The sequence below is a fragment of the Gossypium raimondii genome, chromosome 11 (assembly GCF_025698545.1).
Source record: "Gossypium raimondii isolate GPD5lz chromosome 11, ASM2569854v1, whole genome shotgun sequence".
In the NCBI taxonomy this organism is placed as follows: domain Eukaryota; kingdom Viridiplantae; phylum Streptophyta; class Magnoliopsida; order Malvales; family Malvaceae; genus Gossypium; species Gossypium raimondii.
Genome location: NC_068575.1, coordinates 56,199,570 through 56,219,255, shown reverse-complemented (window position 1 = coordinate 56,219,255; position 19,686 = coordinate 56,199,570). Strand labels below are relative to the sequence as shown.

Genomic DNA, 19,686 nt, shown 5'->3' with positions numbered 1-19,686 from the left:
ATATTTATTTAATAAAATTTATATATATAATTTTTATCACTTCATATTAAATAAATTTTCAAACAATATTTTTATAGAAAATAATTTTTTCGTCTGATATAATCTAGTATATTAATTTATGAATGACTGTAAAGGGAAAAAAAAATCTTAAATTTCCCCTTGTAACATGTTGTAAGGAGAAACTTGTATGGCTATCATACAACTTGGGGCCTAAAGTTTTAAACGAACAGGGTTAACCTCAAAGCCGAACAGATCAAAATTCTTTTAAACAGAGAGACCCAATTACAACTCGACACTATCAGGACCTGTTTGCCAGTCAGCTGTCTGTGTGAGAGATTATAGTGTTCCGGCGTCCAGATCATGGTGGCACACGTGGGACTTATATCTCTCAGCGTTTCTTTACTGTCTATGCCTTGTCTTCCTCGAATCGGCTTCACCAAACGCAGACCATTTCCCAGTAAGTAACATTATCAGTGCCTTTTCTTTTTTGCAGGACTTGTTTGTTTACAGTTGAATTTAGATGTTTCAGGACTAAGCATTGGGGGTTTGAGGAATTCCCTTGTATTGATTGAATGCGTTATTTCTTTTCATTTGAGAACTAATCGAGTCCATTACCCACCATTTATTTGATGTTCTTTTGAAAGATTTTCATATATGATACTTCTAGAAGTTGCTTTAAGGTTCTGTTAAGACCAAAATATAATAATCTTCATAACTTTTCATGAGTGAAAGTGAAAATTTGTCCATAGCGTTGGCAGTTTTGGACTTTTTGTGGAAATAATATAAGGGCCTGAGAGAAAAAAATTGAAAATTTGGTCTGTAGGAGTTATGAACTTTATTTTGGGTTTTGCTTGCGTGCTATGAATTTTTTTCTTGAAAGGACTTGATTTAACAATGGTTGAGAATGCTTAATATATGATTACTCTACAGTGGCAGCATTGAGTGATGATCCTGTTCAAGAATGGATTCTCACCGAAGGAAAAGCCACCCGGATTACGGGTATTCGTCCCGTAGGTGGTGGTTGCATCAATCTTGCGAATCGCTACGACACTGATGCTGGTTCCTTCTTTGTTAAAACAAACAGGTGTGTTGTGCAAAGTTCAAAACTTTTGATGTATTAGGCGTTTATAGTTCATCCAAGTTATAGCATTAGGTAGTTTCTTTTGCTTAATGAATATTGTTTGTCAAATGAATGAACGTTTGCATGTTGTTGCAAAAAATGGATCAGGAGTATCGGTCCACCAATGTTCGAGGCAGAAGCTATCGGGTTAGACGCCATGTATGAAACTCGAACAATTCGTGTGCCTAAGCCCTTTAAGGTAAGAGTCTAAGTTTACTCTGATGCTGAAATTTTGGTTTCTTAAAGTTCTCTTATGCTATTCTTTTACATGGAAAATTGTATACTTTGTTACTCATTATAGGTTGGACCCTTACGAAATGGTGGATCATACATCATTATGGAATATATTGAATTCGGTTCTTCTCGAAGCAATCAAGTGAGCCAGTTCAAGTCTCCCCCTCCCTTCCCCCGCCCTTTTTTTAATTACTGCTAACAGTAATAGTGATTTGCCTCTTATCTCCTAACTGTCTATTATCTGTTAGTCTGTGCTGGGAAGGAAGCTAGCTGAAATGCATAAAGCTGGGAAATCAGATAAAGGCTTTGGTTTTCCTGTTAATAATACCGTCGGCAGGTTCAATTTCTGAAACACCATTATTGTTTTCAATCATATTGGTCATTCTTCTATTGTCATACAATAATTTTGCTGTTTTTTCCATTTTAGCGTTGATGGTATTGAGGAATTCAAGATGGTCTGTATGCTTAAGATTTTGTTTTTTTAACGAGTGAATATGTGCTGCCTTTGTAGTACTCCACAGATAAATACTTGGTGCTCTGATTGGATTCAGTTTTATGGAGAGCATAGATTAGGTTACCAGCTCAAGTTAGCACAGGACCAGTATGGTGATTCGACCATTTACCAAAGAGGTTATTCTTTCCCCCATTAAATTGCTGTCTACTTTTCTTATGTACTTTCTGTTCTACATCATGACTTGCCATATATACTCTGGTACAGATAATGAGTTATCTACATTGGAAAAATGGTGTCCCGAATATTTATACCCATGGCTACATTTATTAATTACGTGTAACTTACATGCATCTTAATCGGCGATTTTAGAGTACTTGCATGATTTATGCAAGAATATCTCCTTGATTGTGGTTGTTTGTGCATCTTTATAGTTGCATTTAAACTAGTGCGACTTAAGATATCAGTTTACCAAGATGGTTCAAGAACATATGGAAGTGTATTTTTTTTTTCCACGAACACTTACCCAAAATATCAACTTTTAGGAATTCCAAATCAAATGAGATAGATATTGACTTTTAAGATCAGCTTGTTGAAGCAGATTGTCATACACTTTTCAAATAAAAATGGAAATCTTATTTACAGGACAAAGGTTGATAAAGAACATGGCGCCTCTTTTTGAAGACATTGTTATAGAGCCATGCTTGTTACATGGAGACTTATGGAGTGGGAATATCACTTCTGACAAGAATGGCGAGCCGGTTATACTTGATCCTGCTTGTTACTGTAAGTTTCAATTTGTGTTGATAAACTACTCTATTGGTAGATTTATTTTTCCTTTGTACATATATTCAGACTTGAATCGATCTAATTTTGCATCCTGCCAGCCTAGAGCTTCTGAAGGAACTAATATGCTTTTTTATGACATTGTGCTTGAATCTAAGAGAATTTAAGGCCAACTACCGTGGAGTTATCTATTATATCAGTGGCGGTATGAATGCATGTGGAGTTGGGTGCTCAAAGAAATAATTTAGTATATCTTTGTGCCTCTTACAGATGGACACAATGAAGCTGAATTCGGAATGTCATGGTGCGCTGGCTTTGGAGGATCTTTCTACACTTCTTACTTTGAGGTATTGTTATTTTCAAAAAGCTTTATAAGTTTTTGTTGTTTAAAGCATTGCTGTTTCAGTAGATCTGAACAATGATCAAATTCCTGTGTAATTTTTCTTTGCGTTGGAAGACGTTAATATTTTTTGGGGCCACTAGCACTTGATTTTGAAAAATTGAAAGGTTTTTATACCAGCTACCTCCTGCCATAGAAACCTGTACTAAGCTCGTTCGATTTCAATGCCATTGCAGCCCGTGAAACTACTGAAGATTAGACCTTAAGGATTGGCCACCCTTTATAAATCTTGATTGTGTTGAGTTAACTAACCAGAAATGACATTATGAGGGTTGTAGAAAATCTCATCACTGCAACCTAAGCTTCATATTTTACTTTCTCATGCTGCTTTCATTTACCAGGTGATGCCTAAACGGCCAGGCTTTGAAAAGAGGAGAGATCTTTATCTGTTGTACCATTACCTAAATCACTACAATCTATTCGGCTCTGGTTACCGCTCATCTGCTATTTCAATAATAGATGACTATCTTAGAATGCTGAATGCATAGACACATCGCGACTGAAAAGTTCTTGTACAAATCTGTATGTAGTAACTTTTGTGTGAGAAAGATCATTATTATTCATTTATTTGTTTTACTGTCTCTATAATATGAATATGCTATCTGAATGGTGCTGATTTCCTCTCTGCAATGCCTGCATGATGGTGCACGCTGCCATGAATGAATCTGCTATCATTTAATGAAGCAGGTGGGTTTGAGCATTACAAACCTACAAGTCAGACACTTGCTAAGACAAACGATAAACAAGAAAAGAAAGTTGGCGGGTTTGGTCAAGAGGCAAGGACCTGGCTTGCAACGAACACGGCCTGCCATCCCTCTTGTGGAGCCAAAGAAGTACACTAAGAATCTCACACTGTTGGGCTTAACGGACATAATCTGATGGGAGACATGGAGTTAGGTTATCTTCATTGAAGGCTAAATGGAGCAAGAACCTACAAAGTATCAAGGTTATGACAGCCACTTCACTGTTGCCAGTACTTCCCACTTAGAAACTACCAATTCCAGAACCCAGTTGAGATGAATATTGAAAAAGTGGTGCACCCTAGCATCATTTTGTCTCATGTGGTGGATGAGCCGATCCATCCTCAAATTGGGAAAGCTCCAGCGTTTTAGATTGTAGCAATGAATGGATTGGGTTTCCACTCAGCTGAGTAAGATATGGGGAAATGAGTTTTAATGACCAATTATTTGCAGATCAAATGATTTTTGTTGGGATCAATATCATGGTTCAAGGTTTCTTCTTCTATGGTAGTTCCTCCAACGTTTAGTCGGTCCACCCACAATTAGGGGGATATGCATGAAGATGTACTTGGTTTTTCTTTATTACATTATATAGCAAGTGATGTACTTTATAGTAAGAATATATAAACTAATCTTCTTTAAAAAAGAAAAAGAAACATTAAAAGCAGAAATGATAGTTCTTTGAACCCTTTGCATTGTACGGTGGAAATCTAGATTTGGTCAAAGAGACCGGTTAAAGTTTGGCATAATTAGACCCAAACAGGTTAAGGTAAGAGAAGCCTGTGGTGAAATGGCACATTACCTGTCAAAAGGCAAAACCCAATCATATGGTTCATAATGTTCTTAAGGATGATATTTAACTTCTTGTTTGGAGTTATCCAGCAAATTTGAAGGTGGGGCTTTGAGGACTTAAATAATCTGGTTTTGATTACTTGGTGTAGGTACCTAAGAGTGGAAGCAGATGAGTGGTCCCCATTTGGTGTGGGTTCTATTAAATTCATGATGTACAATGAATCATCACTAGCAACTTGCATGATACAAAAACTTGGCATGAATGCAAAACTTTACATATTAACAACCGCACGCCTTCTATAATCAGGCTCTGGGTTACAGTATGCTAGTAAAGAAGGAACGATTTGAAGCTGACAGTGGACATAGAACAAAACAACATAAACAAGTTAAATGATGTCTAAGAGGCAAGGATCTGATGGTTGTTAGCACATCAAATGTACATCGAACCCAACATGTTACTCCTCTTGGGGAGCTAAAGAGGTCCACTCAGATCTCACACTAGTAGGCATCAAAGTTGGTTTTGTTTTTTGTGACCACAAGGGAGAAGGTTAACCCAATACCAAGCAATGGATTAGTCAAACAAATATCAAGATTTATATGCAAATTCAACTAGCATATTCATTTCCAATGTTGGAAATTTAGGACTAATTTTGCTCGTGAAAAAAAAAATAAAAATCATGGGGGCCAAGTTGTAAGATATTCAGGCCCGGTTATATAGAAGCGAAAGAGGATCGGTTTCTACAACTGGTTCATGAGATCTGGTCGGTTCACCATCTATATATATGGTTGGTATGCTTTCAGTTTCAACTCAAAACCATACGTAATTGTGGTCTCTATTCTATGTAGCTTACAAGCTAATCTGTTTCCTCTAAAAACATGCTACAACATTTCAACGTTCAAGATCACCGTTAATAAAGAGTTTAAATTGACGAGTTTTATAATAAAAAAGACTGTAATTTTGTTCAGGGATCTGTGCAGTTTAATCCAAGATTCTTTTGATAATATATATTCTTGATATAATTTTTTTAGTCATTAGACGAATTACTTGTCGGCAAAGCTAATATATTTACCTAAACAATCCTTTACCCACATTTAGCAAATCTGAATAGGAAGGGAAGTATACGGTGTATCTTTTTGTTTGGTGTTTGTGGAGGTTGGTGTACAAAATGCCAAAAGGCAAAATAGTTGAGATATAGCCGACAAACGACAGCGTCCCATCATGGCGACGCCGACGCTAATCCTCCCTCTAGCTATAACCTTGCTTTTTTTTACGTGTCACGTCTCGCTCGAAAAGGCTGCGGTATAATGGAAGTTATCTTTTCTTTTTTTGGTCTTACCATCACCACTGATAAACTTTTTTAAGTTTCAAGCATCCTACCTCTCCAATCTGCATGCATAAATTATTTGTTTTATTATGTTGAATATGCTATACAGATAGATTTTGAGTTTGACCTTTGTTGTGGTTTGGGTGTATTTTATGGTTGAAGATTTGGACATCTTCAGACCTATCCCCACAAATCCAAAACCAATACCAACAGCACACGTGGAAGAACGAATACTCAACGTAAATGGAAAACAATTTGTAAAAATTGTAACCAATACCAACGGTAGATTCTGTCCTAAAACAGGAATCATAACCGTACGATCTTCAAACTTGCTCGACATTTAAACGCTCCTGTCTGGAATGAATAGAGATTATATATTCGTTCTTTAGTACTCTTTGGAAAATCGATGCCCCAGTTGCTACAGGCAATAGTTAAAAAAAGAAACACTTGCTTTTTTTTCTACAGAGAGAAGAACCAGAGTCTGAAACACTCTGATACGGTGCCTTCTATTATATATTATTTATAAAGAGAGGCAGACAGGCAGAAAGAGAGAGAGAGTATGGAAGGTGGTTTGATTTTTGAATTTGATTGTGATCGTTTCCTAAACCTCGAATGCTTAAATAGGTTTTGAATTTGGTTTGTCTTCAAAGTTTAAGATCTTCCATCAGGGAACAAAAAGTGGGTTCTGGGTTTTTTTTTATTCTTTTAAAGAAATCTGATTGTGCGTTGCAGGTTTCAATTTTGGAGTAAAGGAAAGAGTTTTCTGGTTTCCTTGTTTGGAAGCCATGGTGTGTTGCTGATTCTTAGAAGCATATTTTTTCTGGGTCGGGGAATTGAGAGAGAAAGTGAAAGAAAGTTTGAAGCTTAAGCTACAGTTGGGTTGCTTGGTGGAGAAAAAGGAACAAGCTTTGGAGTCCCTGAGTCGTAAAGGTTGGTCCAATAATGGTCATTGAAGTTGTTTTAGCTAACTCTCTTTGATCCCTTCCCTCATAAAAGGGCAAAAAAAAAAGGTTTTTACTTTTGTTCTTTTCTCTTCTCTCTCTCTCTCTCTCTCTCTTGCTTCGTTTCATCCTAGTTCTCATATCTCTGAAATTGATCGTTTTGATTGGACTTGAATGTATGTTTACTGTTCTTTTTCTTCGGCTCTTAGCCTCGAACAGAGGGTATTGACCATTGGAGACTAATTGGTGGCTGTAAATAGTGGAGACTAGAGTGTGCTGTGAATTACAAGGAAAGTCAAAGCAATTTTGAGGTATTTCTTTTAGAATTTATTGCTTTGAATTTTCTTAGAATAAATTATATTGGTAGTGGGGTTGCTCCACCTTGGAGAATTTAAATACACAGCTTTGGATAGTGACTCCTATGGTTATGACCTATCTTCTCTTCAAAGGGAAGTCTCTTCTCCAGCTAACACTATTTATGGGTTTATAATTAGTAATGCAGCTTAGGATCCAAATTTTTGGCTTTCATTGCTTGGAAAATTCATGACCTTTGTCTTTTAGATCACAAGTCAAGACATCAAATTTCTCTAAGGATTTCCTTGGTTAAAAGCTAATTTTTTATCTTCTTTTTTTTCAACTATTTCTTCACCCACTTACAAATCTACCCTCAAATTACAGTCCTTCATGGCTATGGCAAAAAGGGTATTCTGGGTACTTTCTAGAATTATTCATTGACGGCTTCTTGATTAATTTGCAGATATTTAGTAGTTAAAAAGTAACTTATTTCATTTCCATATGATTACATGTTATTTTAAAGATCATAAAATTTTTAGTTGGCATTTAATGATCACTTGATAAAGCAAAGGACTCGTGTAGTCATCTTTAGGTACTTCAATTTTGCTTGTCGGGTCTTGGGTTTTTTTTCTTTCAGTAAACAAACTTTGTGTGTGGTTACACAAGATTCCCGAAACTCTTTGGTGCTGGACCTTTTGTTTTTGTTTAATTGTCTTTGGTTAATTTATGATTTAAATGTTTGATGATTGCAACTGCTCCACCGCCTTTCTGTTTTCTATCAAAAATATCATTTCTTTCGTATTAAATTATCCCTTTTCCTCATCTAGCTCATTGCTAAAGCTTTGGGTTTTCTATCAACTTCATTTGATACAGCTCTAATGATCATTTGGATCAAAATCCATATCTGAATCATGGGAGAAGGTACTGGAAATGGGGTTTTGGCTGATGGTAAGTCGGCTGAGGAATGGTTATGGCATGCTCAAGAACTTGTTCCCATGGCACTTGATAAGGCAAGGAAGGTGAAGGGGTTCCCCGGTAGGTGGAAGATTATAATTTTCAAATTGGAGCAGGTCCCGTCACGGTTATCGGACTTGTCGAGCCATCCTTTCTTTTCGAAAAATGCTCTTTGTAAGGAGCAACTGCAGGCTGTGTCAAAGACATTGAAGGAAGCCATTGAATTGGCAGATTTATGTCTGAAGGAGAAGTATGAGGGGAAGCTTAAGATGCAGAGTGATCTCGATGCGTTGTCTGGGAAACTGGATCTGAATTTAAGGGATTGTGGACTTTTGATCAAGACTGGTGTACTTGGTGAAGCTACTTTGCCTGTATCTTTAGTTGGTTCGTCATCGGAATCGGAGACTGCAGCACACGGCCATCTAAAGGAATTGCTTGCACGTCTTCAGATTGGGCACTTGGAAGCAAAGCACAAAGCTATTGACAGCCTTGTTGAGATTATGAAGGAGGATGAAAAGGGTGTGTTGTCTGTTATGGGACGGAGTAACATCGCTGCTTTAGTCGAGTTGTTAACAGCAACTTCTCATCGTATCCGGGAAAAGACTGTGACTGTAATCTGCTCACTTGCAGAATCTGGGAGTTGTGAGAGCTGGCTTGTTTCGGAAGGTGTTTTGCCTCCTCTCATAAGGCTTGTTGAATCTGGCAGCACAGTTGGTAAAGAGAAGGCAATAATTTCACTTCAGAGGTTATCGATGACAACAGAAACAGCCAGAGCAATTATAGGGCACGGCGGGGTTCGACCACTAATTGAAATCTGCCGGACTGGAGGCTCGGTTTCACAGGCTGCAGCTGCTAGTACATTAAAAAACATATCAGCTGTTCCTGAGGTTCGACAAGTGCTAGCAGAGGAAGGAATCATAAAAGTGATGATCAATCTCCTTGATTGTGGAATTTTGTTGGGTTCAAAAGAGTATGCTGCAGAATGCTTGCAGAATCTCACTGCCAGCAATGAGAATCTGAGAAGGTCTGTTGTTTCAGAAGGTGGAATTCGAAGTCTATTGGTATACCTTGATGGTCCTTTACCCCAAGAATCAGCAGTTCGAGCTTTGAGGAACTTGGTTGGCTCGGTATCGATGGAAGTTCTTGTGTCACTTGGCTTCCTCCCTCGATTAGTTCATGTGCTCAAATCCGGATCATTGGGTGCACAACAAGCTGCTGCATCAACCATCTGTCAAGTTTGCAGAACAAATGAAACAAAAAAGCTGGTAGGCGAAGCTGGCTGCATTCCTCTTCTTATTAGGATGCTTGAGGCTAAATCAAACAGTGCTAGAGAGGTAGCTGCTCAAGCCCTTTCAAGCTTGGTAACTGTGTCCCAGAATTGCAGGGAAGTGAAAAAGGACGATAAAAGCGTGCCAAATCTGGTCCAGTTGCTTGATCCAAGTCCCCAAAACACCGCAAAAAAGTATGCAGTGTCTTGCCTGGCATCTCTCTCATCAAGTAAGAAATGCAAAAAGCTTATGATCTCATATGGAGCCATTGGGTATCTCAAGAAGCTTTTCGAGATGGAAACCCCTGGTGCCAAGAAGCTACTTGAGAGGTTGGAAAGGGGAAAACTTAGATGTTTGTTTAGCCGGAAGTAGGGGGGAAGAAATTGGAAAAAAACTCCCGTTTTGTATAATGAAAATTTCCCTTTTTCTTGTTCATATTCTTTCCTACCTCTTCCTTGTATTATGTTTCATTGTCTGTATGAAAACAAACTAGTTATGTGCTATCAATGTTTTTATATTTATCATAACTGTAAGATTTCCCCCGTGTCTTGGATCTTTGCAGACATAGATCATAAACTTCTTGATGTTGTTTGATAGTTTTAGATTCTGCTTGCTTTGTTGTTTTAATCAGACATTGGCATATGCTCACATAAGTTGTTTTCAGACAGACTCCCCTACTCTTGCTTCTAACTCAAGGTAAAGCTTTTTGGATTTGATTCCATCTAAGTTTCTTCATTTATTTACAGATCTTTACTTTTTCACTTTTTTCATGAGCAAAATAAAGTTTCCATCCTTGGTTAGTACAGGGATTGAAGCTGAAAGAAACGTGGTTGAGGCTATGGGGGAAATCACCAGGAAATCAGTGTTCCTATGACTCTGTACCGAACATTTACTGCTAAAAACCAAATCTAGATGCTGAGACATTGAAGATGGGAAGAATAACATGACAAGTTGGAGCCAAAAAGTTGGTAAACCCATGGTAATAAGAGCAGTTAAAGCACCAAAAAGTTGTAAACCCCACCACTTTGGGTGTTTGTATCTGTCAGAATCGATCAAAGCCCTCAAATGAAACTCTTTTAACATGCTATGCCGGCAAATGCAAAACCCATCTTCAACTAGTGGCAGATGACAACCACCCCATTTATTCATTCTTTTTATCATGTATATTTTTCTTTTTGTACTAGTTCATCTATCATCACCACTCATAAGTTCTCTCAACACTATATTTCCATCCTATGCTTCCTTGAGTAAAAATGAAACTTGGTAGTAAAAAAATTGAAAAAGACTTATCATTTTTATTTTAATACATAAAAATAAATGATTAGAAAGAGAAAATACAAAAAGAGAATGTATGTTACTTCAAAATTGTATATTTTTCAAAATGTTCATTTATTTTCCTTTTATTTTTTAATTTCATCTAGCAATGAATAAAACTGGACACTGACACCTTAAGAAAACACTAAAAAGGCATACTCCCTTTGTAAATTAGGACAGAAATTACAATCTTCCCTTTTTTACTTTTTTTCCCAAACAAATGCAAAAATCCATCTCCAAAATTTTCCACAATTCACCCTTAACTAAACCAAGAAAGTAAAAATAAATAAATAAATTTATATTTATTGCTCCAAACAAACCTTTGAACTCTTTGAACAAAGTCAACAACTTCAATGATCCAGAACGTGGATAAGCCATAAACATAGGCAAATTTGATATGGAACAGTAGCAGCTGTAGCTGCCTATGTAAAAAAATAACAATTGGAATGCGTGTAAGTAAGTAGTAAGCAACCGCTTTACGAAAACCTCGTTCATCTATCTATTATATACAGTTTGTTACTTTCTGTTCACACCATCACCGATTATGCTAGTGGGTCCGCCCAAACATCATAATCCAACGGTTTAAAACTCATTGTTGGAAGGAAGAAGTTCCTGTCGTTTTAAGGCTTATTTTTTTCCTCTTTCGAAAAGAATGGACCAAACAAGCCTTTATCAGAAGATTAGAGAATCGAAAAACGACACATTGAGCTGACGCTGGAGAGGGCGTGACACCCAGAGACCCTAATCTGCTTCCTTGCCTCTAAAAAAAACGAGTTTTTAATAAAAAAAGGAGAAAAGTTTGTGGATTTCGAGGTAAGATCATCGGGCACTTTCTTCGGTACTATTCCCATTCTCTTTCTCTCTTTTCTCCTCCTTGTATGTAGTTCTTATTCAATTTACCAATTCCCTAGTGCTTTTAATTGATTCGTATTGGTTTTTAGCTGTACGAAGAAAATCTCTTGACTGTATGTTGATGTTGTTGTTATGGCTGTGGTTATACTTTTTTGAAATGTTTTTTTTTCCCTGGGTACTTCTTGCTTTAAAGTTTAGTTTATGTTCTTCCATATGATTGTTTTTGTGTTTACGAATTTGGGTGATTTGGGTTTTGATGATTTGATTAATGTTTGAATTTATACCTTTTTTTTTTGTCATGGTGATAGGGTCTTCTTGGTCTATAGGAAATTGGGGAATTGAAGATTTAATTCTGAGTATCTTGTTTATTATATGGATGTAATCCTAAAAACTAAGCTAAATTATTAGGTACTAGGCTCAGCTAATTCTGATTTTGCATGTTTTTTGCTCAAGCTAAAAGCTTCCATCTGTGTACTTTCAGAAGCCAAATAGATTTGAGACAATAGTAACCGTGTGAAAAGAGTTTGATGCTTAGTACTGCATATCTTCGAGAATTAAGTGGTTGAGTCCAACGAAATTTGAATGTGGGATTATGGTTATTCGGTTTAAGCTGGCTGTTAGAACTTTCATACTATCTAGGGATTGCCAATTTCTTATAGCATGTTCATGCCATTAGTTAGAGCTTGGTTGTTTAAGAGACAACATACTCTCTGCTTGTATCTTATGATCATATTCGTGCTTTCGCACTTGACTTTTAAGCTTGTATGAGAGTGTAATTATCACAGCTCTTTCCGGTTTCGTGCAGATAAAGGATGAGTACACTGGATGCAACTAGAGCCGAACTTGCTCTTGTAGTTTTGTATTTGAATAAGGCTGAAGCAAGGGATAAGATATGCAGGGCTATACAATATGGCTCGAAATTCTTAAGTGATGGGCAACCTGGCACAGCGCAAAATGTTGACAAATCAACCAGCTTGGCACGGAAAGTTTTCCGCCTTTTTAAGGTATCTCACAATGTCAAATACTAAAAAGTAACTAGTTAGTTTTTTTGAAAAAGGATGAACTTTGTTCACTTAATAGATAATTCTTTTTTGTTCTACCATTGAATGTACAGCACTCTGAGTTAGTATTTAATACTTGGAATAAAGATCTATGCTTTCCTTTTGGTTTCTAGAAAGTAATGTGTTAATTGAACTAAACTTTGATTCTTTGTACTACAAAAGGCATCTGATTCTTGGTTCACCGTGAATTTGCAGTTTGTGAACGATTTGCATGGTCTTATTAGCCCAGTTCCTCAAGGAACTCCTGTTCCACTTGTTCTGCTAGGAAAGGTGTGATAAACTTCCAATTTCCTATAAAATTTCTCTACCCTTTCGACTTAGTTAACTTAAAGATCCCTTCTTGGGTTAATTTAATGCTTGTTTCAGTCAAAGAATGCACTGTTGTCAACTTTCTTATTTCTCGATCAAATTGTGTGGCTTGGCAGAACAGGCATCTATAAGGTATGTAATACACTTTATTTTGGTATTATACTGAATTTTGCTTGTCTTGATTTACGAATTTTAATTGTAAGAAAGGCATTTACAGAACAAAGAACGTGCTGAGTTGATTGGACGAATATCCCTTTTCTGTTGGATGGGATCATCAATATGTACCACATTGGTTGAGGTTTGTTGCTCTTCACTAATTTGAGGAGTCTCTGCTTACTTTTGTTATTATTAATATTTAAGATGTTCGTTAGCTCTATCCCCTTTTTCAAAACACATTACCATCTTTTTGTCAGCTTGGGGAGCTTGGAAGGCTATCTGCATCAATGAAAAAGTTGGAAAAGAAACTTAAGGATAGTGACAAGTACAAGGTATGCTTGATATGTGTTTCTTCTAAAGTGTCCTTATAATCAGTCTTCTTCTGTAGTTTCCAACTTTATTTTGCTTTATATAAACACAGAATGAGGAGTATCGTGCAAAGCTCCAAAATTCAAATGAGAGGACTTTGGCCCTTGTTAAAGCGGGAATGGATATAGTAGTAGCAGTTGGGCTTCTTCAATTGGCACCGAAGAAAGTCACCCCTCGAGTAACGGGAGCCTTTGGATTTGTTTCATCTCTCATCTCCTGCTATCAGGTATTCGGTTCCATCTTTTTAGTTTTATAGTGGACATCTTTCTTTTTCTCTGGTCGGTTGGTTGTTAGAAGTGAATACCTTTGGGAAATAGCTCAAGTTATGAGGTAGGACATATTATATCCAAAACTCAAATCATCGAGCCGACTCTACATTTAAGTGATGATAAATTATTGGCAACTTTAATCGGTGTTAATGAACAGCGCTGAGATATGAGAAAATTGGTATTACATCTATTGTTTGTGTAACAAGAAAGGACATGAAAATTTTGGTTCGATTTATTGGTTTGGGAGGCTAACGATATTCTGTTGTGTTGCAGTTACTTCCGTCACCGCCCAAGTCTAAGACACCTTGAAGTTGGAAGCCTGTTTTTCCCGACAAGCTTGAGTATCTCTATCGTTTAAATAATTTTATTGAACTTGTGCTTTAAGTTCATATTGGTGTAAGCTTTGAAGAATTTGTAAACCTGGGGCGACCTGACCCGATTTTCTTCCTCTGTAGCACCATCTGTTTCAACCAAATAATACTAATATATATTTGATTTTAGGTTGTTTTAATTACGTTGTCTACTATGTTTGCATGACCATTTTGATCAGTTTGGGTTAACAATTGCCCAATTTAGTGGAAACCCACAGAAAAAATTGTGAGGTACATTTTACCTACGGCTGAGTTGGGGATTTGGCCATCTAGGTAAATTATCCCAATTTGATAAAAGGAACCAACCAGCAGCATATATAAATACAAGGTCTTCTCACCCATTCCTTAGCATAACCTTGTTATTTTGCATTATTTAGACTGTTCTAGTTTTCCGGCAAGAAATGGCACGGTATTGATGTGTCATCGGGGTTATATGTGGATACAGTGGGCAGATGTGGAAGCCTCGCTTCTAACAACACTTAGATAAAGCTTTTATATATTGATAAACACTAGCATATCACATCAGAATAACTAAATCCTGAACAAAGTTCAGGTAACACTCCAAAGGGCATACTCCTAATGTTACAGGAAATTTTAGCTTCCATGTGACCTGTAACTAAAGTTCAACGGGTAAAGAAAAACAGCACTAGTTTTATTCTCGGTCTTCCTCATCCTCATCCTCATCCTCCTCATCTGATTCTTCATCCTCTATTTCCCATTCATATCCATATTCCACTACGTCGACAACATTTCCCCGCAGTAAATTCAAAATCTGCTCCAAGTCTCTCACACGCATCTGCAAAGTGGGTGCGGAGCTGGACTGTGCAGGTGAAGTTGGTTGTTTATAACTCAGTGCCTCCAGCACAAATTTTTCAGAGTGTTCAAATGTCTGAATACCAAATGCAGGAGATAATGGCCGCCCCACAACTTGAACATGAGACACACTGCAATGATGCCAACCAACAGATTGCATCAAAACCAGTATATAGCAAAATGGCCAAAAATATACTAGAGAAACCCAGAGATGAACATTATATAATTGAAATTTATGGGACCCTAAGATAAATCTTATCAAAAAAATCTCTACTCATTACCCCGTTTCACCAATGTTAGTATCAAACTAGGTTAACAGAGGGTGCATTTGACGGTACCATATATAGTATAAGCTATCCATTTCCTGTCTCTGGACCCTACCCAACAGCTCAATCTGTAATATTCCACCAATACAAAGAACAGGTTCCGGAAGCCTGAAATTCTGCAAACAATTTTCCTGCTTACGTAAAAAAATCCACTGTCAGCAGTGCTCCTTTTAGGATTATTACAAAACTACAAGAATAAGATAGTATTAACTTCACAAGCATGCATCTGGAACATGGAAACTGAAAGCAGAAATGATACTACTAAGAGATACTTTAGTATTGTATTAGTACTATATATAGCATATCATCTTCGGTATTGGCAATGGATGCTTGCAGAATAACCAAATCTAATATTTCTTGTAGTAACAACCAGAGAAAGCCAAAAAAAAGATATAAGCCATATAACCCAGCTACTTGAACCTACCTGAGCCATCGGAAACTCTTGTGAGGTGTAAGTCCATGCAAACTTTTCGTTACCACAATCCTGGCATGATTCTTTCACAATATTGTCCATGCAGGACTTGACATGACCCATGCGAAATCTCACAGAGTTAGCTGAGTATATGGGTTTACCAATCTGGAAGTAAGCTGGATTTAAAAGAATATGCATATTATCAGAAAATTTTCAAGTTAATATAAAACGAGATAGATGAAAGATGGAACCAAGTTAGCAGAAAATTGAAACAATTATTACCTTGGAAAGGCCTTACATTGATTTCAGTAATAACACATAAATCAGCACACAATCTATATGTCAACGTCTCAGGCACTGCAGGGTTACTTTGTCCTTTACTCGACCAGTATGAAGCTCTCCGTGCCACCCTATCTCTTGGTTCCAAAGTATTATGTATGCCTTCCTCTGGATCATTATCAGTGCTAGAAGCGATGATTGCTTCATAGATGCACTCCCTGGGAGCAAATGACAAACAACCTCGAGCAAAAAAGGCATAAACTCTATGCTCCCTCTTCAAAGCTTCCCATTCCATAAAATTGCTAGATCCAGCTTCAGCATGCCCTTTTGCAGTGCCACATAGCTCGTTGACATGATCAACTCTAGATAATTGAGGAAACATTCTCCGGCACAGATGCTTGAGTAGACCATTTTCAATCACTACAAACCATTGAAAACTCATAAAGTCAGCAATGACTGTAAACTGGTCATGCAAAACAGCCAAAGACCAGAGTGACAAGATTGATATCATCATGAACACATAAATTGTGACACTGCCATAAAGAACAAATGGCATGATTGTCTCCTTTATTTCCAACTTTAAAAGTCGCTTAGGTAGATTACTCTCTTTTCTTTAGTGAAGTTAGCAGATTATGAAGTAAGTTCTTAGGAGTTCAGCAAACTTTCACGTAAAAGAGAATTGCACACCAAGCCCACACCAGAAGAATAGAAGACTAGATTGCAAATAAAGCAGCTTATTAAGATCAGTAGTGGTGAAAATAAAAATGCACAAATGAGGAAAGAGGAAGACTTAGCAAAAAACAATCAGCTAGTTAATCAATCAAAACTTTTTGGAACGAAAGGAAAATTTGCATCAAAGGCAGCATCTGAAAAGAAGAATTTGAGCATTTCAAATATCTGCATTGAATTGAGAGGATTATAGCCTATTGTTTTTATTGAAAACTATTTTACTTCAAACATCCAAATTTCTTAGATAAACATAAAAGACACGGAAGACAAAAGACCAAATGAAAAATAACTAAACTAAACTAAACTGAAATCACAACAACCAAACTGCATTGAGAATATTATCCACTTATTGATGCTATGCTCCATTAGAACCTTCCCAACTTGATAAAGTAAGATGAATACAGTCTTCATCTCATAAGCTAGCTTTTATATATAGAGAGAGAGAATTCTAGCTCACCAAATTGTCGCCAGGAGCGTGAGACAGCACTGAAACGAACAAGATCAGATGGATCCTCCAAATTCGTAAGAATCTTTAGTGATACATCACAATTGAGTAAATTCAAGAAATCGAGACCATTTTTCATTTTCCTTTTAATTTGCTAAAAGGGTATCAAGCAGCTATGCATCACTGAGCTTCAACCCCTGCTTTACAACAGCAATAAACAAAATGTTAGCTCAGATATTAAGTAAAATAAAATCTTCAGGCTTTTTTTATCCACTTAATACCCTGTTTTCACCACTATCGTTTCATCTGATCAAACTGTGTTGTTAAAAGAAAATAGTAAATACGGTGTGATTAAATCAGACCAAATATTTGAAAATTACACACCCACATCAATGCAATTGAGTACTATAATTCCCATAAAACCAACGAGATCTTGCAAGGGTTCGATCAAATTTTCCTTCGAGACCATAGAAGTACAATCAATGGTTTACAATTCACTATAAATAAAACCTAGTCATAACAGCTAATTCTAATCAGTATCATAATTAGTACCAACAATCCAATCAATTGAGTTTAATTCGAATCTCGAGAAATAAAACTTAAAAACCGCATGAAAATTGGCAACTTTCAAGGTTTTAAATAAGAATGCACCAGAATCCAACCAAATTCAATGGATTCAGAAAATAAAACAAAAAATTTTGGGGGAAAAGAGAAAGGGAGGAGAGTTTTTGAAGGAAAAAATGTGAAAAGTAAAGCAAAGATCCTTACTTTTTTTGTCGAGAAAAGAAAAACATTAAATCGAGAATCTCCCAAGCAGCGGAAACCCTAGCGATAGAAAGTGAGGGGAAAAAGAGAGAGAGAAAGTGTTGTCGTTGTTGGAGATGATTGGAACAGAGCGATGGCGCATAAATGGAAGGTACATGGCCGATTCGGGCCGAAATTTTAACAAAATACTTTAGACCCGACCCGTTATCATCAGTTCAAGCGGCAAATTCCCTTAACAACATGTTTGATAGGGGGGTTTATTTCGGTGGGCCCACCATAAAATATTAGTTTGGTTGGCTATAATGGTATTATGGGCCTGAATTGATTCAGGGTCTATTACAGAAAGTGGCCGAATAGCTATTCCCTTCTCTCATCATTGAATCGTCATTTAACTGTGGAATAAGAAATTTTCTTTTTCCAATTTCAATTTTTGCCCTCACCTCTACCCAAAGAATGAATAAACTGTAACATTCTTTTCTTCCCATCTCTACATTTCCTCTTTTTTTTTTTCGATTGCAAAGTTGCAACCCTTTTTTTTTCTAGGCTTGATCTTAGGCCCTGACTCACCCTCCGTGGACGAACCTTGCAGAAGAACCCTTGGGTTTTTAGGGCATTAGATTCTCACCAATGTTTGCGTTACTCAAGCCGACATTCTCGCTTCCGCTTCGTCTACTCCCGCTCACGCAGGTTTTTTTTTTTTTTTACTTTTTCACTGCATTTCTGATTCCATTGCTTTGATTTAACAATTGCTGGAAATATAACAAGGCGAGTTGTTGATAAGTGAAATGGAAGACTAGGGTAATTTTAATTTTAGCCCGAATTTGTTGTTAATTCTTTGACTGATAAGTGATTCTATTTTCTTTTGTATGTTTTATTATGTATGAACTTGAATGTGGAAAATTTCTTTTTTTAGAGCTAAATGCTTTTGGGTTTATTGAAATTTAGGGCTTTTTCTTGTTTTTGGTTTTAGATTGTATGAGGTTGAGTTGAGATGTTTCAAAAGTGTTTGCTTTGAGTTTCTTGGGAAATCAACTATGGTGTTACCAAACCAAAAAGAGAAATTTAGAGGTTTTTTTTTTCTTTTTATTAAAAAGAAAAATTGCATGTAGTGGAAGATCAATAATTGTGGCAACATCTTGGGAATCTAGTATTGGCTTCAATTGCTCGGATTCACTAGTTCTTTTCTTGAAGTATTACCTGATGGTCGCCTCGTAGTTTTGTATAGGAATTTTAAAGTGTAAATAGACCTTAAAGTAGATTCATTTCTATTCTGTATTTCATATGTTTTTGAGTTGTTAATAAGTGCTAAAGATTATGGTCTGTTTCCAATCTTAGTTGGAGAACCTATTGCATTATGTCATTCTTTTTATTATTGGTTTCCTTTTCTTGAAATCCCCCCTTTTTTTTTTGTTCAGGAAGTTGTATGCTATTGTTGCAGAGGATGAGATTCCACCTCTCCCTGCAAAGGAACAACTTAAAAGCAAATGGGATGATGAAGATATTGATGACTCTGATATCAAGGAATCATGGGAGGGTGAAGATGAACTTGCTCCACCTCCGATATGATAGGCTTCATTGTAACTTGTATTAATTATGCTTACTAGTATTTTGTTGTCGGGGCTCTTTGGTCCTATGAATCGTTTAATTGCTTCTTAAAATTCTATATTGGAAAACATGTTTGTCGAAACCATTTTTTGAAAACAAAAATTTAGTTGTCGACTTTAAAAAACAAGAATTGGAGTCGCCACCGATCCTTTATTGAGGTGTGATCGGCTCACCTTAAAAACGATTCTGGTCTACGAAATTTAAGAAAACGGGTTCGGAGTCGATTCTGCAGGAGGAAGGGTTAGCACCTCAAGAAGCGCCCAAAATCGATACCAAATTGATTATTTAATATCTTGGTGTCGAAAA

General features: G+C 36.7%; 4 protein-coding genes and 1 long non-coding RNA gene across 10 annotated transcripts; 4 read left to right on the top strand and 1 right to left on the bottom strand.

Moving 5' to 3' along the window:
• Window positions 1-191: 191 nt before the first annotated feature.
• LOC105802641 (protein-ribulosamine 3-kinase, chloroplastic) lies at window positions 192-3,558 on the top strand. The gene is made up of 9 exons (XM_012634402.2): window positions 192-457; window positions 931-1,084; window positions 1,229-1,319; window positions 1,422-1,496; window positions 1,603-1,691; window positions 1,866-1,984; window positions 2,451-2,591; window positions 2,862-2,938; window positions 3,333-3,558. Exons 1-9 carry the CDS (start codon window positions 361-363, stop codon window positions 3,477-3,479), a joined length of 990 nt encoding a protein of 329 aa, XP_012489856.1. The 5' UTR covers window positions 192-360; the 3' UTR covers window positions 3,480-3,558.
• Window positions 3,559-6,242: 2,684 nt separating this feature from the next.
• Window positions 6,243-9,851, top strand: LOC105802643 (uncharacterized). 4 transcript variants are annotated; one of them, XM_012634405.2, is made up of 4 exons: window positions 6,243-6,414; window positions 6,581-6,778; window positions 6,999-7,100; window positions 7,957-9,851. In XM_012634405.2, the coding sequence occupies exon 4, from the start codon at window positions 7,995-7,997 to the stop codon at window positions 9,675-9,677; it is 1,683 nt and encodes a 560-aa protein (XP_012489859.1). In that variant the 5' UTR covers window positions 6,243-6,414; window positions 6,581-6,778; window positions 6,999-7,100; window positions 7,957-7,994; the 3' UTR covers window positions 9,678-9,851. The 4 variants fall into 4 exon arrangements, with proteins under 4 accessions (XP_012489859.1, XP_012489858.1, XP_052479727.1 ...); XM_012634404.2 differs by having other exon boundaries at window positions 6,243-6,778; XM_052623767.1 differs by having other exon boundaries at window positions 6,243-6,858.
• Window positions 9,852-11,210: 1,359 nt separating this feature from the next.
• On the top strand, window positions 11,211-14,146 carry LOC105802646 (peroxisomal membrane protein 11C). Of its 2 annotated transcripts, none has more exons than XM_012634415.1 (8): window positions 11,211-11,432; window positions 12,277-12,475; window positions 12,728-12,802; window positions 12,899-12,973; window positions 13,059-13,139; window positions 13,255-13,329; window positions 13,419-13,592; window positions 13,909-14,146. In XM_012634415.1, exons 2-8 carry the CDS (start codon window positions 12,284-12,286, stop codon window positions 13,942-13,944), a joined length of 708 nt encoding a protein of 235 aa, XP_012489869.1. In that variant the 5' UTR covers window positions 11,211-11,432; window positions 12,277-12,283; the 3' UTR covers window positions 13,945-14,146. The 2 variants fall into 2 exon arrangements, with proteins under 2 accessions (XP_012489869.1, XP_052479766.1); XM_052623806.1 differs by having other exon boundaries at window positions 11,255-11,457.
• Window positions 14,147-14,473: 327 nt separating this feature from the next.
• Window positions 14,474-17,939, bottom strand: LOC105802645 (F-box protein At4g00755). Of its 2 annotated transcripts, none has more exons than XM_012634408.2 (6): window positions 17,779-17,939; window positions 17,023-17,207; window positions 15,840-16,256; window positions 15,570-15,733; window positions 15,158-15,276; window positions 14,474-14,950 (listed from the first exon to the last, which is right to left on the bottom strand). In XM_012634408.2, the coding sequence occupies exons 2-6, from the start codon at window positions 17,147-17,149 to the stop codon at window positions 14,659-14,661; spliced, it is 1,119 nt and encodes a 372-aa protein (XP_012489862.1). In that variant the 5' UTR covers window positions 17,150-17,207; window positions 17,779-17,939; the 3' UTR covers window positions 14,474-14,658. The 2 variants fall into 2 exon arrangements, with proteins under 2 accessions (XP_012489862.1, XP_012489863.1); XM_012634409.2 differs by having other exon boundaries at window positions 17,023-17,210; window positions 17,779-17,935.
• Window positions 17,940-18,163: 224 nt separating this feature from the next.
• On the top strand, window positions 18,164-19,482 carry LOC105802647 (uncharacterized). Its single transcript, XR_008191326.1, has 2 exons — window positions 18,164-18,462; window positions 19,191-19,482. It is a non-coding gene; the product is annotated as an uncharacterized LOC105802647 (long non-coding RNA).
• Window positions 19,483-19,686: the final 204 nt, after the last annotated feature.